Source organism: Enoplosus armatus, chromosome 14 (genome assembly GCF_043641665.1).
Source record: "Enoplosus armatus isolate fEnoArm2 chromosome 14, fEnoArm2.hap1, whole genome shotgun sequence".
Taxonomy (NCBI): Eukaryota; Metazoa; Chordata; class Actinopteri; order Centrarchiformes; family Enoplosidae; genus Enoplosus; species Enoplosus armatus.
In genome coordinates, this window is record NC_092193.1 from 17,028,358 (window position 1) to 17,044,456 (window position 16,099).

The 16,099-nt window shown below is 42.3% G+C and overlaps 1 protein-coding gene across 1 annotated transcript; it reads right to left on the minus strand.

Moving 5' to 3' along the window:
* Positions 1-5,461: 5,461 nt before the first annotated feature.
* On the minus strand, positions 5,462-6,645 carry b3gnt5b (UDP-GlcNAc:betaGal beta-1,3-N-acetylglucosaminyltransferase 5b). Its single transcript, XM_070919131.1, has one exon. The coding sequence runs from the start codon at positions 6,623-6,625 to the stop codon at positions 5,462-5,464; it is 1,164 nt and encodes a 387-aa protein (XP_070775232.1). The 5' UTR covers positions 6,626-6,645.
* Positions 6,646-16,099: the final 9,454 nt, after the last annotated feature.

Genomic DNA, 16,099 nt, shown 5'->3' on the forward strand with positions numbered 1-16,099 from the left:
GCATGTGAGATGATTGTCCGTTTAGGTGTGTGTGGTCTACTGGGAGCAGTGCGGACCGTAAAGCCTGACAGCAGCAGGGAGGAAAGCCCTGCGGTATCTCTCCTTCGCACACTGTGGGTACAGCAGCCTGTCACTGAAGGAGCTGCTCAGTGCTGCCAAGAGTGGTGTGGGACATGTTCTCCCTCAGGGATGATAGTTTAGCCATCATCCGCCTTTCTCCCACCACCTCCACTGAGTCTAGGGGGCATCCCAGAACAGAGCTGGCCTTCTTGATCAGTCTGTCCAGTTTCTCCCTGTCGGCAGCTGAGATGCTGCTGCCCCAGCAGATCACTCCGTAAAAGATGGCTGATGCCACCACAGGGTCAAAGAAGGTCTTCAGGAGTGCCCCCTGCACTCCAAAAGACCTGAGTCTCCTGAGCAGGTAGCGTCTCCTGTGGCCTTTTTTATACAGTGCAGTTGTGTTGTCAGTCCAGTCCAGTTTATTGTTCAGCTGAACACCCAGGTACTTAGAAGACTTCACCATCTCAATGTCCATTCCCTGGATGTTCACTGGTGTGTGGTGCTTGCACACCATGCTTGAAAAAGGTTTTAATTTGGGTATTAACATTTAAGATATATCCATCCAATCGGAAATATACATACGTAGAGAACCACATTTCTCTTCTTAAAAACTTCAAACCCAAATTTTCCAGTTAGGTTTTCATTATGGCTCTATTTTTTGCACTGTCTACCTTAGCTTAAGGGGTGATGACTCCAAATCAAGTTGACTGCCTCCTTTGTCATTTCTCTCCAAAATGTCTATATTCTTGGGCAAAGAAATTTGTGCATATGTACCAATTTCTTACATTGAACACATTAAGGAGTGTTTAAGCTCAGCTCACCTCTCAGTAACAGTGTATAATGCAGCCTGTGTAGTATTTTAAAATGAAGACCTGTATGGTTTTTGGAATGAATTGGTGTATTTGTAAGTAGCAGGAAAAAAATCAGATAGTCGTAAAGAACGTATTTTCTTTAAGCCCCATAAAGACTGCATTGTTACTCATTACAGCACTCTTTCTCCTAATGTCAGTGAACTTAAGACATGAGGGAAACAAGCCACTTTTTTTAAAGGTGTTTGACATTTACAAGACATAAAGTGTGAATTAGTGAGCTTCAGTGGTGCTGGCAGGTGGATTGTTACTTTTGCCCCCTTTGCACAGAGCAAGGCTGGCAGTTTCCCCATTTCCATTCTTTATGCTAAGCTAAGCTAACCAGCTGCTGGTTGTAGCTTCATGTTTAATCTCCAGAGCAAGGCTGGCAGTTTCCCCATTTCCAGTCTTTATGCTAAGCTAAGCTAACCAGCTGCTGGTTGTAGCTTCATGTTTAATCTCCAGAGCAAGGCTGGCAGTTTCCCCATTTCCAGTCTTTATGCTAAGCTAAGCTAACCAGCTGCTGGTTGTAGCTTCATGTTTAATCTGTCCATATGTGCTGCCTAGTAATATACAGTAGCTGTATGTTGGGGACTCCTAGATCAACTTGTTCCTTTTTCATTTTCTTGCCGAGTTAGACAAGAAGATTGATACCACTCTTATGTCTGTACTCAAAAACCAGCAGGCGGTTAGCTTAGCTTAGCATAAAGACTGGACTAGTGGAAACAGCTAGCATGGCTCTGTTCACAGGTAAAAAAGAAATCCACCCACCAGTTTGACAATTGCCTTTTTGTAGGCTGATATTTGCACATGGGAGAAGACTTTCTGGCAGAAAGCACATAGAACATCAAGAAGTATAAAGAGCAACACAATTATTTTCAGTTTTCAGTCACAGTTTGGTTAAGTTTAGGCAAAAAAAATACTTGGTTAGGTTTAGGAAAAGATCATGGTTTGGGTTAAAATAGTAAGTCAACATTGAACAACTAGCTTTTGGTGCCTAAACCTAACCAAACTGCCAACGTTTCACAATGTTAACCACATGTTAGAAAGGCTTTCTGCCAGAAATCCCTCTGGTCTCCTACGTGCCTGATTTTGTTGCTGTGGGAGAGAGCCAGGCTAGCTGCTCCCCCCTTGTTTCCAGTCTTTATGCGAAGCTGAGCTAGCTGGCTGTAGCTTCATGTTTAGTGTACAAACATGAGAGTGATGTTGATCTTCTCACCTAACTTTTGGCAAGGAAGCATGTTTACCAAAGTGTCAAACTATTCCTTTAAGTCACTGGAATTGACCTATTTTTGTATGAAATTTGTGCCTTGCCAGAAAAATTGTGTAAACATTTCACCGAAATATGCAAAAACGCTGTTCGGATGCAAATTTGGCAACATCTGTAAAGGGTACAACAACCTTGGAAGTACGTTCATCTTAAGCGAGCTCTCCCCAACAATAAAACTGACAGATCTCCTCACTTGTGTGAATCGTCTTTGTTGCTCGTTGTATTCAGCCTAAGGTTACGTTTTGCCAGCCTACAAAGAAAGGAGCCAATTCTTATTAGGAGATGGGCTACCTCTTTACAGTCTTTTTTAATAAGCTGTAGTTATAGCTTGCCCATGGGGCTCAGCTGGTGCATTGACCAGCACAGTCTGCAATTATTTTTAGCATGTTAATTTTGTCAACACAATTATTTTGCAAGGCCACCTCTTGGGAAGTGAGTAAAGATGAGCTTCATTGCTCTGATGACTAAAGTCAGCGGCTGACTCCTCACGGGCTGCTTCTCAGTAATGATCACTTGAGTAAATCTAAAAATAACAAACCACTTTCTGTCCGTTTAATTAGACAAAACGGCTCATATGTTGTACATGACATTATCAGACCTTCTCATTTAAATGAACATTATTGCACATTTATTATCTTTAAGTCAATATCTTAACATCAGCCAACAGTTACAGCTACAGCTTGTGTTTTTAGGTTCGTCTGAATCCTTTGTGTGACTTATTCTTCTTCATGCATTGCCTTGGAAACAGCAGCTGTTTGGAGGACAGCTAATCCAGGAAACATCACATTTCAGGATGAGGTGCCATAAATAAACATAAAATAAATAAATAAATAAACATATAGACAGTTCACAGCGAGTTTACTTGGACGTTTAAGAGGTTAAAAGCAAAACATGGATATTTACTGAGATGAGATTTGGTGACGATTCAATATTCTCAGAGGGGAAGCAGGAGGATGTACTGTAGGGAACAATGCAGATAAATACAAAAAGCAATCCCGCAAAAGTTTGCATTGACAGAGATACAACAGATGAATGATTACATCATCACACACCTTCAGTGATGTAGGAGTGTGAAAGTCTTCATTCTGTCTTGGCCTATTTAATCTGTGGTAACTCTGAAAAGGTCACTCAGTTTCAGTATGATGTGATAACAACTGAAAAAAACACCAGTTTTGTTTGACTGTGAAGGTTTCTGACATTTATCTCTCATCAGTTGAGCACTGACACAGGACCAGCCTCAGTTAATGCTATCGGCAGTGTGCCAGATGCCTCCGCGGAGCAGACATACTGAGGACACTTTCTGGCCGAAGCCGGGGTGTATTTTTGGCACCACGTATCACATGTCAAACGGAAAACGCCTAACTCAAAAATCATAGTGAGCAGTATTCCAGTATGCATGCTCAGGCAAAGTCCATTCCTTCACTTACAAAAATACGCATGGGTTGTAAATTGTGGCGTGCTTTCATGCAAGATTTTTGCAGTTCCACTCTAATGAGGCTTGTGTAGCACCTACACCTGCTCCGCTCTGCTGTTGCTATGGAGAGGAAGGGCAAACACATGGAGGGATTGAGGCTTCAGGCTGATTTGTGTAGTAATTGGCACCTTCCACACATGGTTTCAGAGCCTTGCTCCGTATGCATGCATTGTATCTACTCTGCATTGTGGTTCAGTGCTTCCTGTCTAAACTGAATGTGGTAAAAGTGTAAAAATACTTCAGGTATGAAGGAATCTGCTGTCTGTGGGCCGGAAGACAGTGCTGTTAACCGTTGGTACTGTTCTCAGTGGGCACTCCATCTTTATGTCGGATTCAATAAAATATAGGTTTTGTTTATGCCTTATTTAACTTGAAAAAGCACTGCCATTAAAGGCAATGTTTACACAAGATAGTTATTTATCTTGACTTTTCAGTAATCTGTTTTCACCTGTGACATTTCCTGCAAAACAAATTACACGAGTTGCTGACAAAAGCTTGAACCCTGAAATGTGCGCTTTAGTAGTCACATGTACCTTGTCTGGAAAAATATCTAGAGTAAAGGAAATATTTTGACATTTTGGAAATACCTGTATTTGCTTTTGAGTGAGTGCATAGATACACAGATACTTTTGCACAAATGAACACTTTTACTGGGGAGAAACATTTTGTTGATGTTTGCGGAGAATATTTAGAGAATTGAATTCATTGGACACTTACAACAAATCTGGGTTACATTCCAGAATAAGTGTGTTTTGTTGTTTTCTTTCACTAACATAATGAAGGTGTTGAGATGGAAATATACTGGTGAAGTTGTAATGAATGAGTCAATCAAACCAGTGATATCTTCCAGTGTTTGCTAATAGATGTTTCCTAAGCTCATTCCTGACCAACAAACCGACATTACTCAGGACTGCTACAATGATAATAAAACTTTCACTTTGGAGATTTTATTTCATAAAAAACTTTTTTCACAAATTGAATTACAAAAAAAAATATCTTATAACAACAAAACTGTCAATTTAGAACCCACACTTTGTTGCTCATCATTACTTTGTCATTATTTTCAGCACAGGAACTGTTCTTGAACAGTTTGAACAGTATTCTACTTCACTGTGAGGAATTTTGCACTTCATGACGGGGAGACATTTTTAGATCTGACACGTCACTGACCTGCTGTATATTTTCCGTACTTTGACTCACACATCAGGAAAGCCCAAATGCTTTGCATCGTCATTTTAGAAACCTCCTACAGGTCCGTCAATGTTGTTAAAAATGAATTTGATTTACTATTAAGGTAATGAAATAGGTAAATGCCAGTGAGAGAGGTGTCCTTGTGTTTTTGTTTTTTGAGTACTTCAAAGTTTTGGCAAACCTTTTGTGTATCACAGAGAAATCCAGGACAAGGAGGAAGTACACACTTAATCAACTGGCTGGAAAATAAATTAGTTCATCTATTAAAATCCCATTCGTTGAGGTGGGTTTGAGTTGGGACAACAGCCTCTTTTCAGGACCTATTTTTTTTAGCACATTCTGCTGTCAATGCAAAGCCAGTGTTATTACATTACTAAACCACCGAGACTAGAGGTCATTGACGTGTTGCTGATCTCACACTAACAGTGACAAACATGAATCGTCTGGTCTCTTTGCCTCTCGAAAAACACAGAACACACGCTCCAGTGTTTTGACACGGGTGTCCGACTGAAAGGACTGAGGTAATATTCACAGCAATGTTCCCCCTTTCATTATGACCTATGACACACTCCCTCTCTCTCTGTCACATGCTGACACAGACACAAACCTGAAGTAATACTACAAAAAGGCTGCTTTGCAGGGGTAGGTGTTAAAATAGTAAGGTTTACAAAGGAGAGACATTTTCACAGCTGTGCAGTACAGCCTCCCTATGAGTCCAGAGGTCTTTTGTTTCACCTGCGGGTGGGTCGCTGCCTTCCACAGATCATAGATGTCCTCCACGTGGCCGTGTGAGGTCATCATCTGGTCATAGATGCACAGGTGGTAGGGCGCTTTGCCCTCCCCTGAGAAATAGACATGCTCCTGTGGTGACACACCGACGGCGTTGGCACAGATGCCCATGAACACATCGTCTATGTAAAGAGAGGCGTTCAGGGTCAGCGTGGCTTGGTAGATTTTGTCTGCCACGTCCCTGGAGACGACATACCCGGCCCCAGCTGTGTAGTCAGGATACAACAACCACTGGTACATCTCAAAGGGCACGTAGTACTTGCTGTCTTTGCTGCGTATTGGCGGCGCCCCTCTGTGCACTCGACCGATCCAAAAGTCTGTGACGCCTCTGCTGCTCATGTCCTGCAGGTAGCTCACCAGGTTGGGCATGTGGACGAAGATGTCGTCATCGGCGGTCATGAGGAAGCGTGCATGGGCGCAGCGGCTGTGCATCCAGTGGAACTGAAGGATCAGCTTCAGGGTCAGATTGTGGAAGGAGTCTAAAAAGTCTTGCTGGATCAAATCACCATGGAGACGGTCCTCGTGGATGAGCTGCTCCTGTACACCAACCCCGCTCCTCTTGCTCCATGAGGGCTCCTCCTCCTTGGTCTGAAGCGCTCCTAAGGCGAACACCACCTTGACTGTCACTCCCAGGGCGTTTTGGATGTAGGTCTCATTACCCCAGGTGGATCTGATGGCGTTTCGCCTCTCAGTGTTCTCTGGGGATGTTTTGACAAAGAGGAGGAGGAGGACGTCCTTGCCAGCACACTTATCCCGGTGGTCCAGCAGGTAGCGGAAGTTGCTGAAGCTCCTGGCCTGCTCACGTGGGATGGTGAGGCTCTTGTTGATGTAGGTGAAGCGGTTGACCAGGTAGCGGTAGGAGTAGGCCTTGACGTGGCTGACGACGGTGTTGTCCAGCTGCTCCCAGCAAACCATCACCACCGACAGCACCAGGCAGGTGGTCATGAGCTGCACACACTGGCATTTTCGTATCCGGCGGAAATTCACAAACATCCTGGAATATTGTCACCCGGTGGCGGTGGTCCCTGTCTGATTGCTGATGGGGGCGAAGCAGCTGGTATGCGCGAAGGTGGAGGCGAGATGGTTGAGAGTGTTGTTCCAGTGCCTCAGAGCAGCATTTGGTGGGTCTTCCATCCTAGGCTTTCCACATTCAGCAGGAGGCATAGGCAGCGCTGGGAGTCACTGTTGTCTGCTGGGAAACGTCCTCCATCGCAGCAGAATCTCTCACACGCTCACAGTCGCCCAGCAGCCAGAGATTCATCTTTCACCCATGAAGCTATCGTCCTCAAGTACTGAGAAGAGAGAGCACATTTACTTTTGTGACAGAGTTTGACAAATAGGAACCTCTGCTCCCTTTGCTTTCAAAAGGAGGAAAAGGAAATGGAATGTCTGTTGGCCAAGAACTTCCCTATTTGGAAACAAAGTGTGACAGTTTTTATGTTTGAATGTCACATTTTGCAAGGATGTATTTTTTCATGATGTGTTACCTCATGTGCAGCATTTTGTAATTAGATTAGAAACGTTTATGACAGTGAAAAGGGGACTTTTCATTTGTCAGTCAGAAAGAGAAAATCATGTACTCTGTGTTTCAAAGCAGCAGCACGAATGAAACTACAGTAAACAGAGTTGTTGTTGGATCTGAACTTGGCTTTGACTACACCCACTTGTATTCAGTGTTGGGTAAAAAGTCAGTTAGTGGTTGGGGTGAAGGGGGGGGGGGGGGTGAATGAAAGCAAATGCCAACACAGCAAATGTGGCAATGCAAGCCAGACCATAATGGAGGGGTTTAAGGTGCAGACCCACTGAAATCGCTGAGAGTCATGGAAAGCATTCGGACACAATGGACAGCGTCAGAATAGCCCGGCAGCACAATGCGGGACGAGAATAGCCTGCTTCCGGCCGGGCCCGGGCTGAAACCAAGGGGGGATCATGATGGGCCCGGGGCCTGGGACTCCCACCGCACCCCGAGAGCTTTTTAAACATCATTGGATGGCCTGTGCCTAATGGGGTCACTGGCTCAGAATGGCTCTGATTTCTCTCTGCCTGAAAATGAGAAACTCTGCTTCACCTCTGGTTCACACCAGCTTCACGCTCTTACACAGAAACACTTACTGTTACACCCAATTGTTTCTGATATAGTACACTGGGCCATATACGTTACTTTACAGTCTACCTGTCGCAAAGTACATGTCAGTTACATGTGTTTACTCTGGTCAGTGATTTGACAGATGGTGATGGATTTATATATATGGAGATAAGCGCACACACATGCTGGACTGTGACTTACACATGTAATGTATGAGTATGAGAGTGTAAGGGAGGATTGATGGGCATGTGATGGGGCAAGACAACTGAACATGCCTCATCCTTAAAGGGCGGGTCCGCCTAAATTGCAAAAAAAACCAAACCAAACATTTTCACGCTTGCCTCTCGTGTTATCTGACCGTGCAGGTAGCTTTGGAACTTTTATGTGCAGGATTTTTCTGCCTCTGAGGTTTCCGCCTTTACCCCAACATTAAAATATTACATTAAAACAACAGCATTCACCAGCAACATCTTTTTCTAGAAACAACGTCCCTGTTACTCTGGATTATCCACAGAACACATGTGGGGTTTTTTTTTTTTTTCACAGTTTTCGTGGAGACTTCCTCTTTGGTAGAAAGTAGTTACAATGAAAAATGTCCATAGATAATAACAGAGACATTGTTTCTGGAAAAACAAGTTGCTGTTGAATTTTACGTGCCATTTCTGAATGAACCACAGGTTCAATTCACCTCTATAGTATCGGCGTGGTGGCAGAAATCTTCGAGAGAGATATCCCAAAACTTTCTGCATGGCTAGATGCCGCTTAAAGTACACGAGACATTGTTTTTATTTTAATTTGGGTGAACTGGCCCTTTAAGGACGAGGCATGTCCAGCTGTCCAGCTCCATAACATGCCTGCTGCCTTAGATACATATACACACACCAGTTTATAGTACAGAAGAAATTCAACATTATCCACCAATGATACAACACTGTTACACGAGATCTGCATGGAAATCTGAAAAACTGCAAAACAGACAGGACTGTCTCATTTCCTCAATAAGAAAATCCAACACAATAGATAGCAAACTGTCTTGTCTGATTAAGACGTCCATAGAGACAGGGCTCATGTGACAGGTGCACAATGTCATCGGCCAACAATGTGACAGTGCTCAATTAATACACCCTTTTCCCAGCGTATAGGATATTGTGTGCTGGTTAGTACTACTTTGAAATCTCCTCTATTTCTAGCATTTCTTCACAGTCTTCCCTAGACGTTTATCTTTTTTTTGTATGTGTGTGTGTTTCTGTGGTCTAGAAATGGCTGCAGTGCACAATGGTTACATGCAGCTGCTTAGAATGAATTCGGTTTTAAAATATTGACTGAGGGTGTTGCCACTATTTTGTTCTGTAAACAGGTTGTTCTGCTGTCACTCTCTATCAGAGTGATGTACCATACTGTACAACACTGACAGCACTTACTGGAGCGAGCACAAATTACAACAACAAAAAAAGTGTCCATCACTCACTCCTCTGTCTCAGCTGCATCTAAAACAAGCGCCGTGAAAGTGAACCACCCCTCAAGCATATTTCTAAAGTCACCATTTGTATAAATAGACTTGAAACACACAAAGGGAGGGAGGGAAAGGCACACAATCACTCGACTGATCACTCAAACACTCACCGGCAAAAGAAAATATGTGTGTGTGTCTGTGTGTGTGTGTGTGTGTCTGTGTGTGTGTGTCTGTGTGTGTGTGCGTGAATCCGAGACAGAGGCGGCCGCGGTCTTCTTCCCTGCTGCTCAGGTCCTCTTCTCTGCTTGAAGTTTCTACTTTTCCTTCAGGTGACAAGAGGTGACACGCACACGTCAGACGCAGGCATCAGTCCCTCATTAAGCAGTCAAACCCTCTTGTGTGTGTCTGTGTGAGGATATCTGAGAGTGTCTTTTTTCCTGATCCTTTGCTCTGAGTGTGTAGACTGTAAGTTGCTTGTAAATGTGCCGGTTGCCCCGGTTCTACTCTCTCTCTCTCTCTCTCTCTCTCTCTCTTCCCTCCCTCTTTCAGTGTGGGGGTGGCCTGCTGTCTGTAGGTGGTAGTAGAGAGAGGGGGGGGATCTCTGTGTGAGTGACACACAAATGGCGGGATGACAGAAAAACATCACACTCTGATAAGAATTATTTTCAAAATGATCCCCTAAACTATGTCTGTCATGATGTATCTGCTTACAGCTGTTGTTTCTTCTCCTTCGTCTGGAGATTTGAATGCAACGTTAAATGGAAGCAAAGATATTCAAAGCGGGCTCAATTTATTGAATTTCCTGGTTTGTGGTGGAGCATCTTCTCCTGTACAGCGGCTGTCAGAGAATGGAGACAATGGACCACATTCTCGATGTGTATCATCAGAAAATCCTCTCCAAACTGTTGGATGACGCATCTGTGTCGGGGTTGTGGTGGGTTTTGAGTCTGGGAAAGATTTGCTCTGAAGATCCATGCTGGCAAGAAAGGGTTAAAGTAATAGTTTGACATTTTGAGAAATGTACTTATTCCCCATCTTGCTCAGAGTTGGATGAGGAAATTGAGAACAGTCTTATCTTTGTACGGTAAATATGCCACTTAACGTAGCATAAAGGCTGGAAACAGACGGGGAGACAGCGAGCCTAACTTTGTCCAAGTTAGACTATGATCTCAGACTGCATGAAGGGGCTGGTCCCCAAAAAGCTGCAACAGGTAACCCATTCATACAGTATGCTATCATGTACGCATGACCACATCACCTTGAAAAAACAATCTAAAGAGATGCTTTGCTTTGACGAAAAGTTGACATTGTTTATGGCATATTCACGAGGTTACGTCAATAAGTAGTTTACATGACAAGAGACGCACAGATGGATGTTGCCGGAAATATTGGTCCAGGAAAATAAGTGGAGGAAAATGGAGGGAGCATGTATTTTTTTGTATTGGGTAATGCTTTATTTTACGAGTCATTTAATTTCATAATCATTTCTTAGTAAGTTTCCTGTAAAAACGATGCCACTTGGTTCTAATAATAGAGAGAGAGCCCTCTTTTCTTGAGTCAACCCAGTTGAGGTTGTGGTTATAGATTTGCCAGCGTGTATGGAAAGAAACTGAAGTAGCTCAGCGTGTGTAAATGCATACATTGAATTCAAGCAGAGTGAAATATTAAAAAGGCTTTATTTAATGAATGTGTTTTATCAGAAAGGATAAAAAGAAAACAGAACTATGGACATACCAAACACACCAAATATCTACATATATTGGTGTATTCTTAATTTTATCACCCTGACAAAGGCAGCCTTTTTATTCAAACAGTGCGTTACAATATTCCCACGACAAATCGACTGAATAATACATTTGGTTTGCATCAGAAATGGTATTTGGGGTTCGTCTCCACTCATTCTCCACTCCTCGTTTAATGCAGCTGTCCAGAATTTGACCTGAAAGTCTGATAACCGGCTGGTACAGTAGATGTACATCTAAAATATACTGAATGACGTGATTAGAAGAACGTCAGGAGGTCATAGATGTAGAAGACTACACACTTCACACTGGCTGATACATTTAACTCCAATACAGTTAGAGATGGATGCATCCTGAAGTTCAGCAGAAGACAATATGGGTCAAATCAACTGGGTATTTTTATATTGTTTATATAAGTTTGTCTTTTTAGTATGAAATTCAGCAAATTTATGTTGTTTCCATCACACAATCTCACTCTTACACATCTTCCCCCCCTTTACAAAAGAAGCATCCTCGCTTCAAAACAACTGAACGTACACTTGCCAACTTACACTTAACACCAATATAAACAGGTGAAGGTAATACAACAGGAGTAACATAACAATTAATAGTAGAACAGCATACACAGTTCTTCTTTTTCTTTTTTTTGTCCACAACAATCTCTCTCAGTCACTGTTTACATGCCCATATATGTTAATCCAACAACAAAAAGAGCAACAGTTCATTCAACAGTCCTGTAACACACTGGGGGACGCACACAACGTCTCGATTTGGCTCTTACTCGTGCAAAAGGCTGGATTACAGGAGACAGTTCTCTGGATCCTGTTGCAGTATTGTCTCCCAACTGTGTCGTGGCAGTGGCAGCCCTCTGAGTCAGAGGACAAACATTAGTCTGAGCCCTAGTCGGAGTCACAGGGCACCTTTGTGTGGATGGGCTCCAGTAAACATAAGGTCTGGAGCCTGAGAGTGCAGTGAGCAGTCCTGGGCTGTCTGCTGGTGCAGCCAGGCCTGAAGATGAGGGTGAACTTTCAGCTGACCAGGCCGAGCGATAAGGTTTCAGGCGGTTGTATTGAGTGACCTTAGGCTTAGCTCTAGGATCCCGCTGGTCCTAAAGTTCATAGTCTACGCCAACATCGCTTGTGCCTGAGTCTAACTGTCTCAACATGTTGAAAGGGCCAGTCCACTTAGGTGACAGCTTTTGTCTAGCAAGGGCAGGAAGGTCAACCCACACTAAATCACCTGGCTTATAAACTGCGTGTGTAGCAGTGCTTTTGTTGGGCACCTGTTATCTCAATGTTATGTGCAACAGAGTGAAAAGTGGCACACAGCCTCTTTGATACAGAATTGGCATATTCATTTGGAGTACCTAGAGTGGCATTTGAAACTCCTGGGGAGTTTCCGAGGAGATCAGCAGGCAGACGGGCCTCTCTACCATGGGCCAGGAAAAAGGGAGTGTGTTAAGTTGAGGAGTGAACACTTGTGTTGCATGCAAATTCAGCCTGTCGCAGATGGCCGTCCCATTCACCTCCTCAGGTATAGAGATATTTTGCCAACTGGTCCTTGATGGTCCTGTTTGCCCATCCCACCGCTGCCACCAGTGTAAGCGACGTGGGTGTGTGAGAAGGAATGAATCAGTCCAACACGTTCTGGGTTTTCCTCATAAATTTAGTCAAGTCCCAACAACACCGATCAGTCACATGAAGCCATTACACTCCTCTTCGAACGCCGCAAACTCTCCACTCCTTTCTTCTTCTCCCCTTTTCTCCCTCCCCAGAACTACCGGCTGCCCGAACAGCGCTGCCCAGTCAAAAACTGTGCGTCTGTACTGTACATTGGCAGATTCACACGGGGCAAAAATATGCTTTGTGTTCTGTCTGAACACACCTTTACCGTCATAGTTACAGCTGTTCTGTTGTTGAAGCCCTTCAATTAGAAATTGTTAGTGACATGCAATGGTCAAAATTCGTTATTACAACAAAAATTATAATTCAATAACATTGCCCACTGTAGCTTCAACATTTAATGACTTTGAAGGACAGACGTTTGGCTAACTGAGAAGTATGTTTGCTTTTTCTTGCATTATTTAGCGCCAACACTGCTATATCAGAGCTTTCATTGAACTCTGAGTCACACACACCAAGTTACACTCACACACATGATGGGAACTGGTGATTAAACACGCATTTATGAATATGTGGTTACCAACACCCTAACAACCAAGCAACAACCACAAGCAATTCTTGGCAGTTCTTTTTATACAGTTCTAAGACTATGCCAAAACTACTGGTCTAGTGCAGCTACAACACGAATATTCACGAATGATAATGATGAAATGAAATGTTCAGCCAATACTGAATGAGGAGGATGAAGGGTTTTTCTCTTTTACATAATGAAAAAAGCAAATGCATTTTGTCTTTAGTTCCTTGTCATGTCCTGGTATAGCAACCACAATTTGTGTATTTCCAAGAAAGTAAACAAAAGACAGGTTGTACTCTTCCTCCAACAAATCAATGACATGTAAATCAGGAGGCGATGAACCTCCTACACACTACATGTTTTAGTCACAAACAAGCCCAGATCTGATGATAGTGAAAGTAGTGCAGTGTGTGTGTGTGTGTGTGTGTGTGTGTGCGTGTGTGTGTGTGTATATGTGAGTCAGTAGTGAGACCAATAGGCCACAAAAACAGGCGTAAAGAGGAAACCAAATGGCAGCAAACAAGGTGGGGTTTCCACAAAATATGTCAGGCTGAATCTTGTTGACATATTTCACACAAGTGTAAATATATTACAGCTTCAATGAAGAGCTGAAAGAAGAGGAAACAAAAAGGAAAAACAAAACTAGTCAATTTGGTATTTGAATCCTGTGTTAAATCTTGTATCTTATATATTTTGTAGAAAAGGGCAAATGTACCAATACGTATGGCACACTTGAACTCAGCGATGCAGAACAAGATTGTGCGAATTCAGCCAGTCACTATGGTTTTTCTCTATGAACTGACCTCTCGTTTTCCCACGATAAATATACTTCTTGAAAAGCAAAGTACCAGCATGCTCGAATTTTCAGTGTAAGAAAGCCTCCTGGGGCTGAACCCACACACACCATCATAATGTCTAGATAGGAACAACAGCTGCAGTAAGGTTAAGTGAGACAACTGGGAAAATGTGAGGAAAAGAGGATGAAATAGAACTCCTGGCTAATATCTCTTCTAAGTGCTTTATAATCTAAATGACATTCAAAAAGGCTGCTAAAGGCTCTTTAGCCTATTGAACTTCAGCAGCTCATACCACAATGTATAACAGTAGAGGCTGTTGCCTGTTCCACATTATTTGACTATGAGTCTACCATGCACACAATGACAATGATAACATGAAGTTCAGCAGGTATAATGTTTACCAAGTTCACCATCTTTGTGTAGTGTTAGCATGCTAGCAGTTGCCAATAAACACTAAAAACAAAGTGCAGCTGAAGCTGATGGAAATGTAATTCGTTTTGCAGTTTACTCATAAACCGAAGTATTGAGCAAATCAAAATTTTGACCCGATGATGGTGCTAGATGAAAACTTAAGGGATCACCGAATTTGTTACAATTTATCCTGCAGGTGAATTTCGGTACCGAATTTCTTGGCAATCTATCTTTTTTTGACAAAACATTCAGCTCAAAACCAAATATTAAATAACGGTGGCAGTAGATTAACAGTCAGGAGACAAGTGTCTCCACCAAATTGAATGGAAATCCATCCAAAATATGTTAAGATATCTGGACCAAAGTGATGGACAGACCGACAGACATTGCAATACCTAGAACCATGTTGCTAGCTTGGGTAAAAATAATAAAATTGTCTGGTGTAATTTGGTTTGTGTATGCATGACATATGACACGCAGCTTATACAGGTGTGTGCTTCCCACACAGACATTTATTCAAGAACCTCTTCGATAAAGAAATGGCATTAGTGCAGCAGCGAGGAAATTAAAAGCAAATGAGCAAACACGTTCATATTATCAAAATAGATTTTATTCTAGACCTTGAAATCTGAGTGATATTACAACAGTCAGATCAGGAGGCTGCGGACTGTAACCATGTGAGTGAGAGAGAAAGAGAGTACAACATAGGTGAGGGCAAAGACAACACAAGAAAAAAAATCTGCAAATTGTTATTTACATGTTTTGTGTTATAATACATCAACAATTAAATCCAGATTTTATATTTTTTGTTCATTTTGTGTATGTAGCTACAAATAAATCAGAATTACAAAAGTTTTGAGAAGTACAAAACCTTCAAGGGCTCTCCAACATAGCAAAGATAGAATTAACGTTAGTACTTTCGGTAGGAACAAAAGATAGCAAACACGCTTGAATGCAGTGTAAAAAGCTTTTCATCTAAAAACAAAACATTATAAAATACCATTCCACTGTCATAGACATCATTTGAAATAGTGTCTTTGTGGTACAGTCCAATCACTGCTGACTGTATTAAAGCAAACTTCAAAATAGTCTTTAGCTTCAGTACAAAATTTTTTTTTAAACAAGTAACATTCTGAACAAAATCTCTGAAATGGTCCAAGGACATGTGTGCGTGTGTGTGTGTCAAGCCGTTAGCTGTTAGTTATGGCTACGAGATGAGACCTGGAATGCCATGAAGTTGGCGTGGTTCGACTTTCCCCTTCCCCCGAGGAGTCAGACAGGACACTATTCATCCTTGTTTACCCACTGGAACGCTGCACTTTCTGCATCAATTCTGATTCATCTTTAAGAGCATTTTAAACATTAGATGTGTCTTCGGTGGCCTGAATAAACACACCTTCCTGTTTCTCCATTTTTAGTCTAAAGTGCGAGAAAAATAAACACCCTTTGGAAGGGCTGCTCTTTTTTATTTTGCTATGACTGTTTAATGGTATTTTATAAAATCCCATTCCTCATGGTCATGACCCCTGGTGATGCACAAGAACATCACCTGCTGTACTTCAAGCGTCTTCAAAAAAGTAACTCTAAAATCCACCCATAGCATACATGTGGCATACAAAAGAATCCCCTGTGATAGCACAGATATATATTTATATATATATATATATATATCTATATATATTATATGCAGATACCATGTTACATCAAGTCATATGCTGCGAGTCTGCTTCTTAACAACAAGCACAGACTTGCCTTAAAACGCCAACTCTGAACACCACAAAC

Bases quoted from the DNA above. Each gene is read 5' to 3' on its own strand.
- b3gnt5b (XM_070919131.1), bottom strand. From the start codon at position 6,625: ATGTTTGTGAATTTCCGCCGGATACGAAAATGCCAGTGTGTGCAGCTC.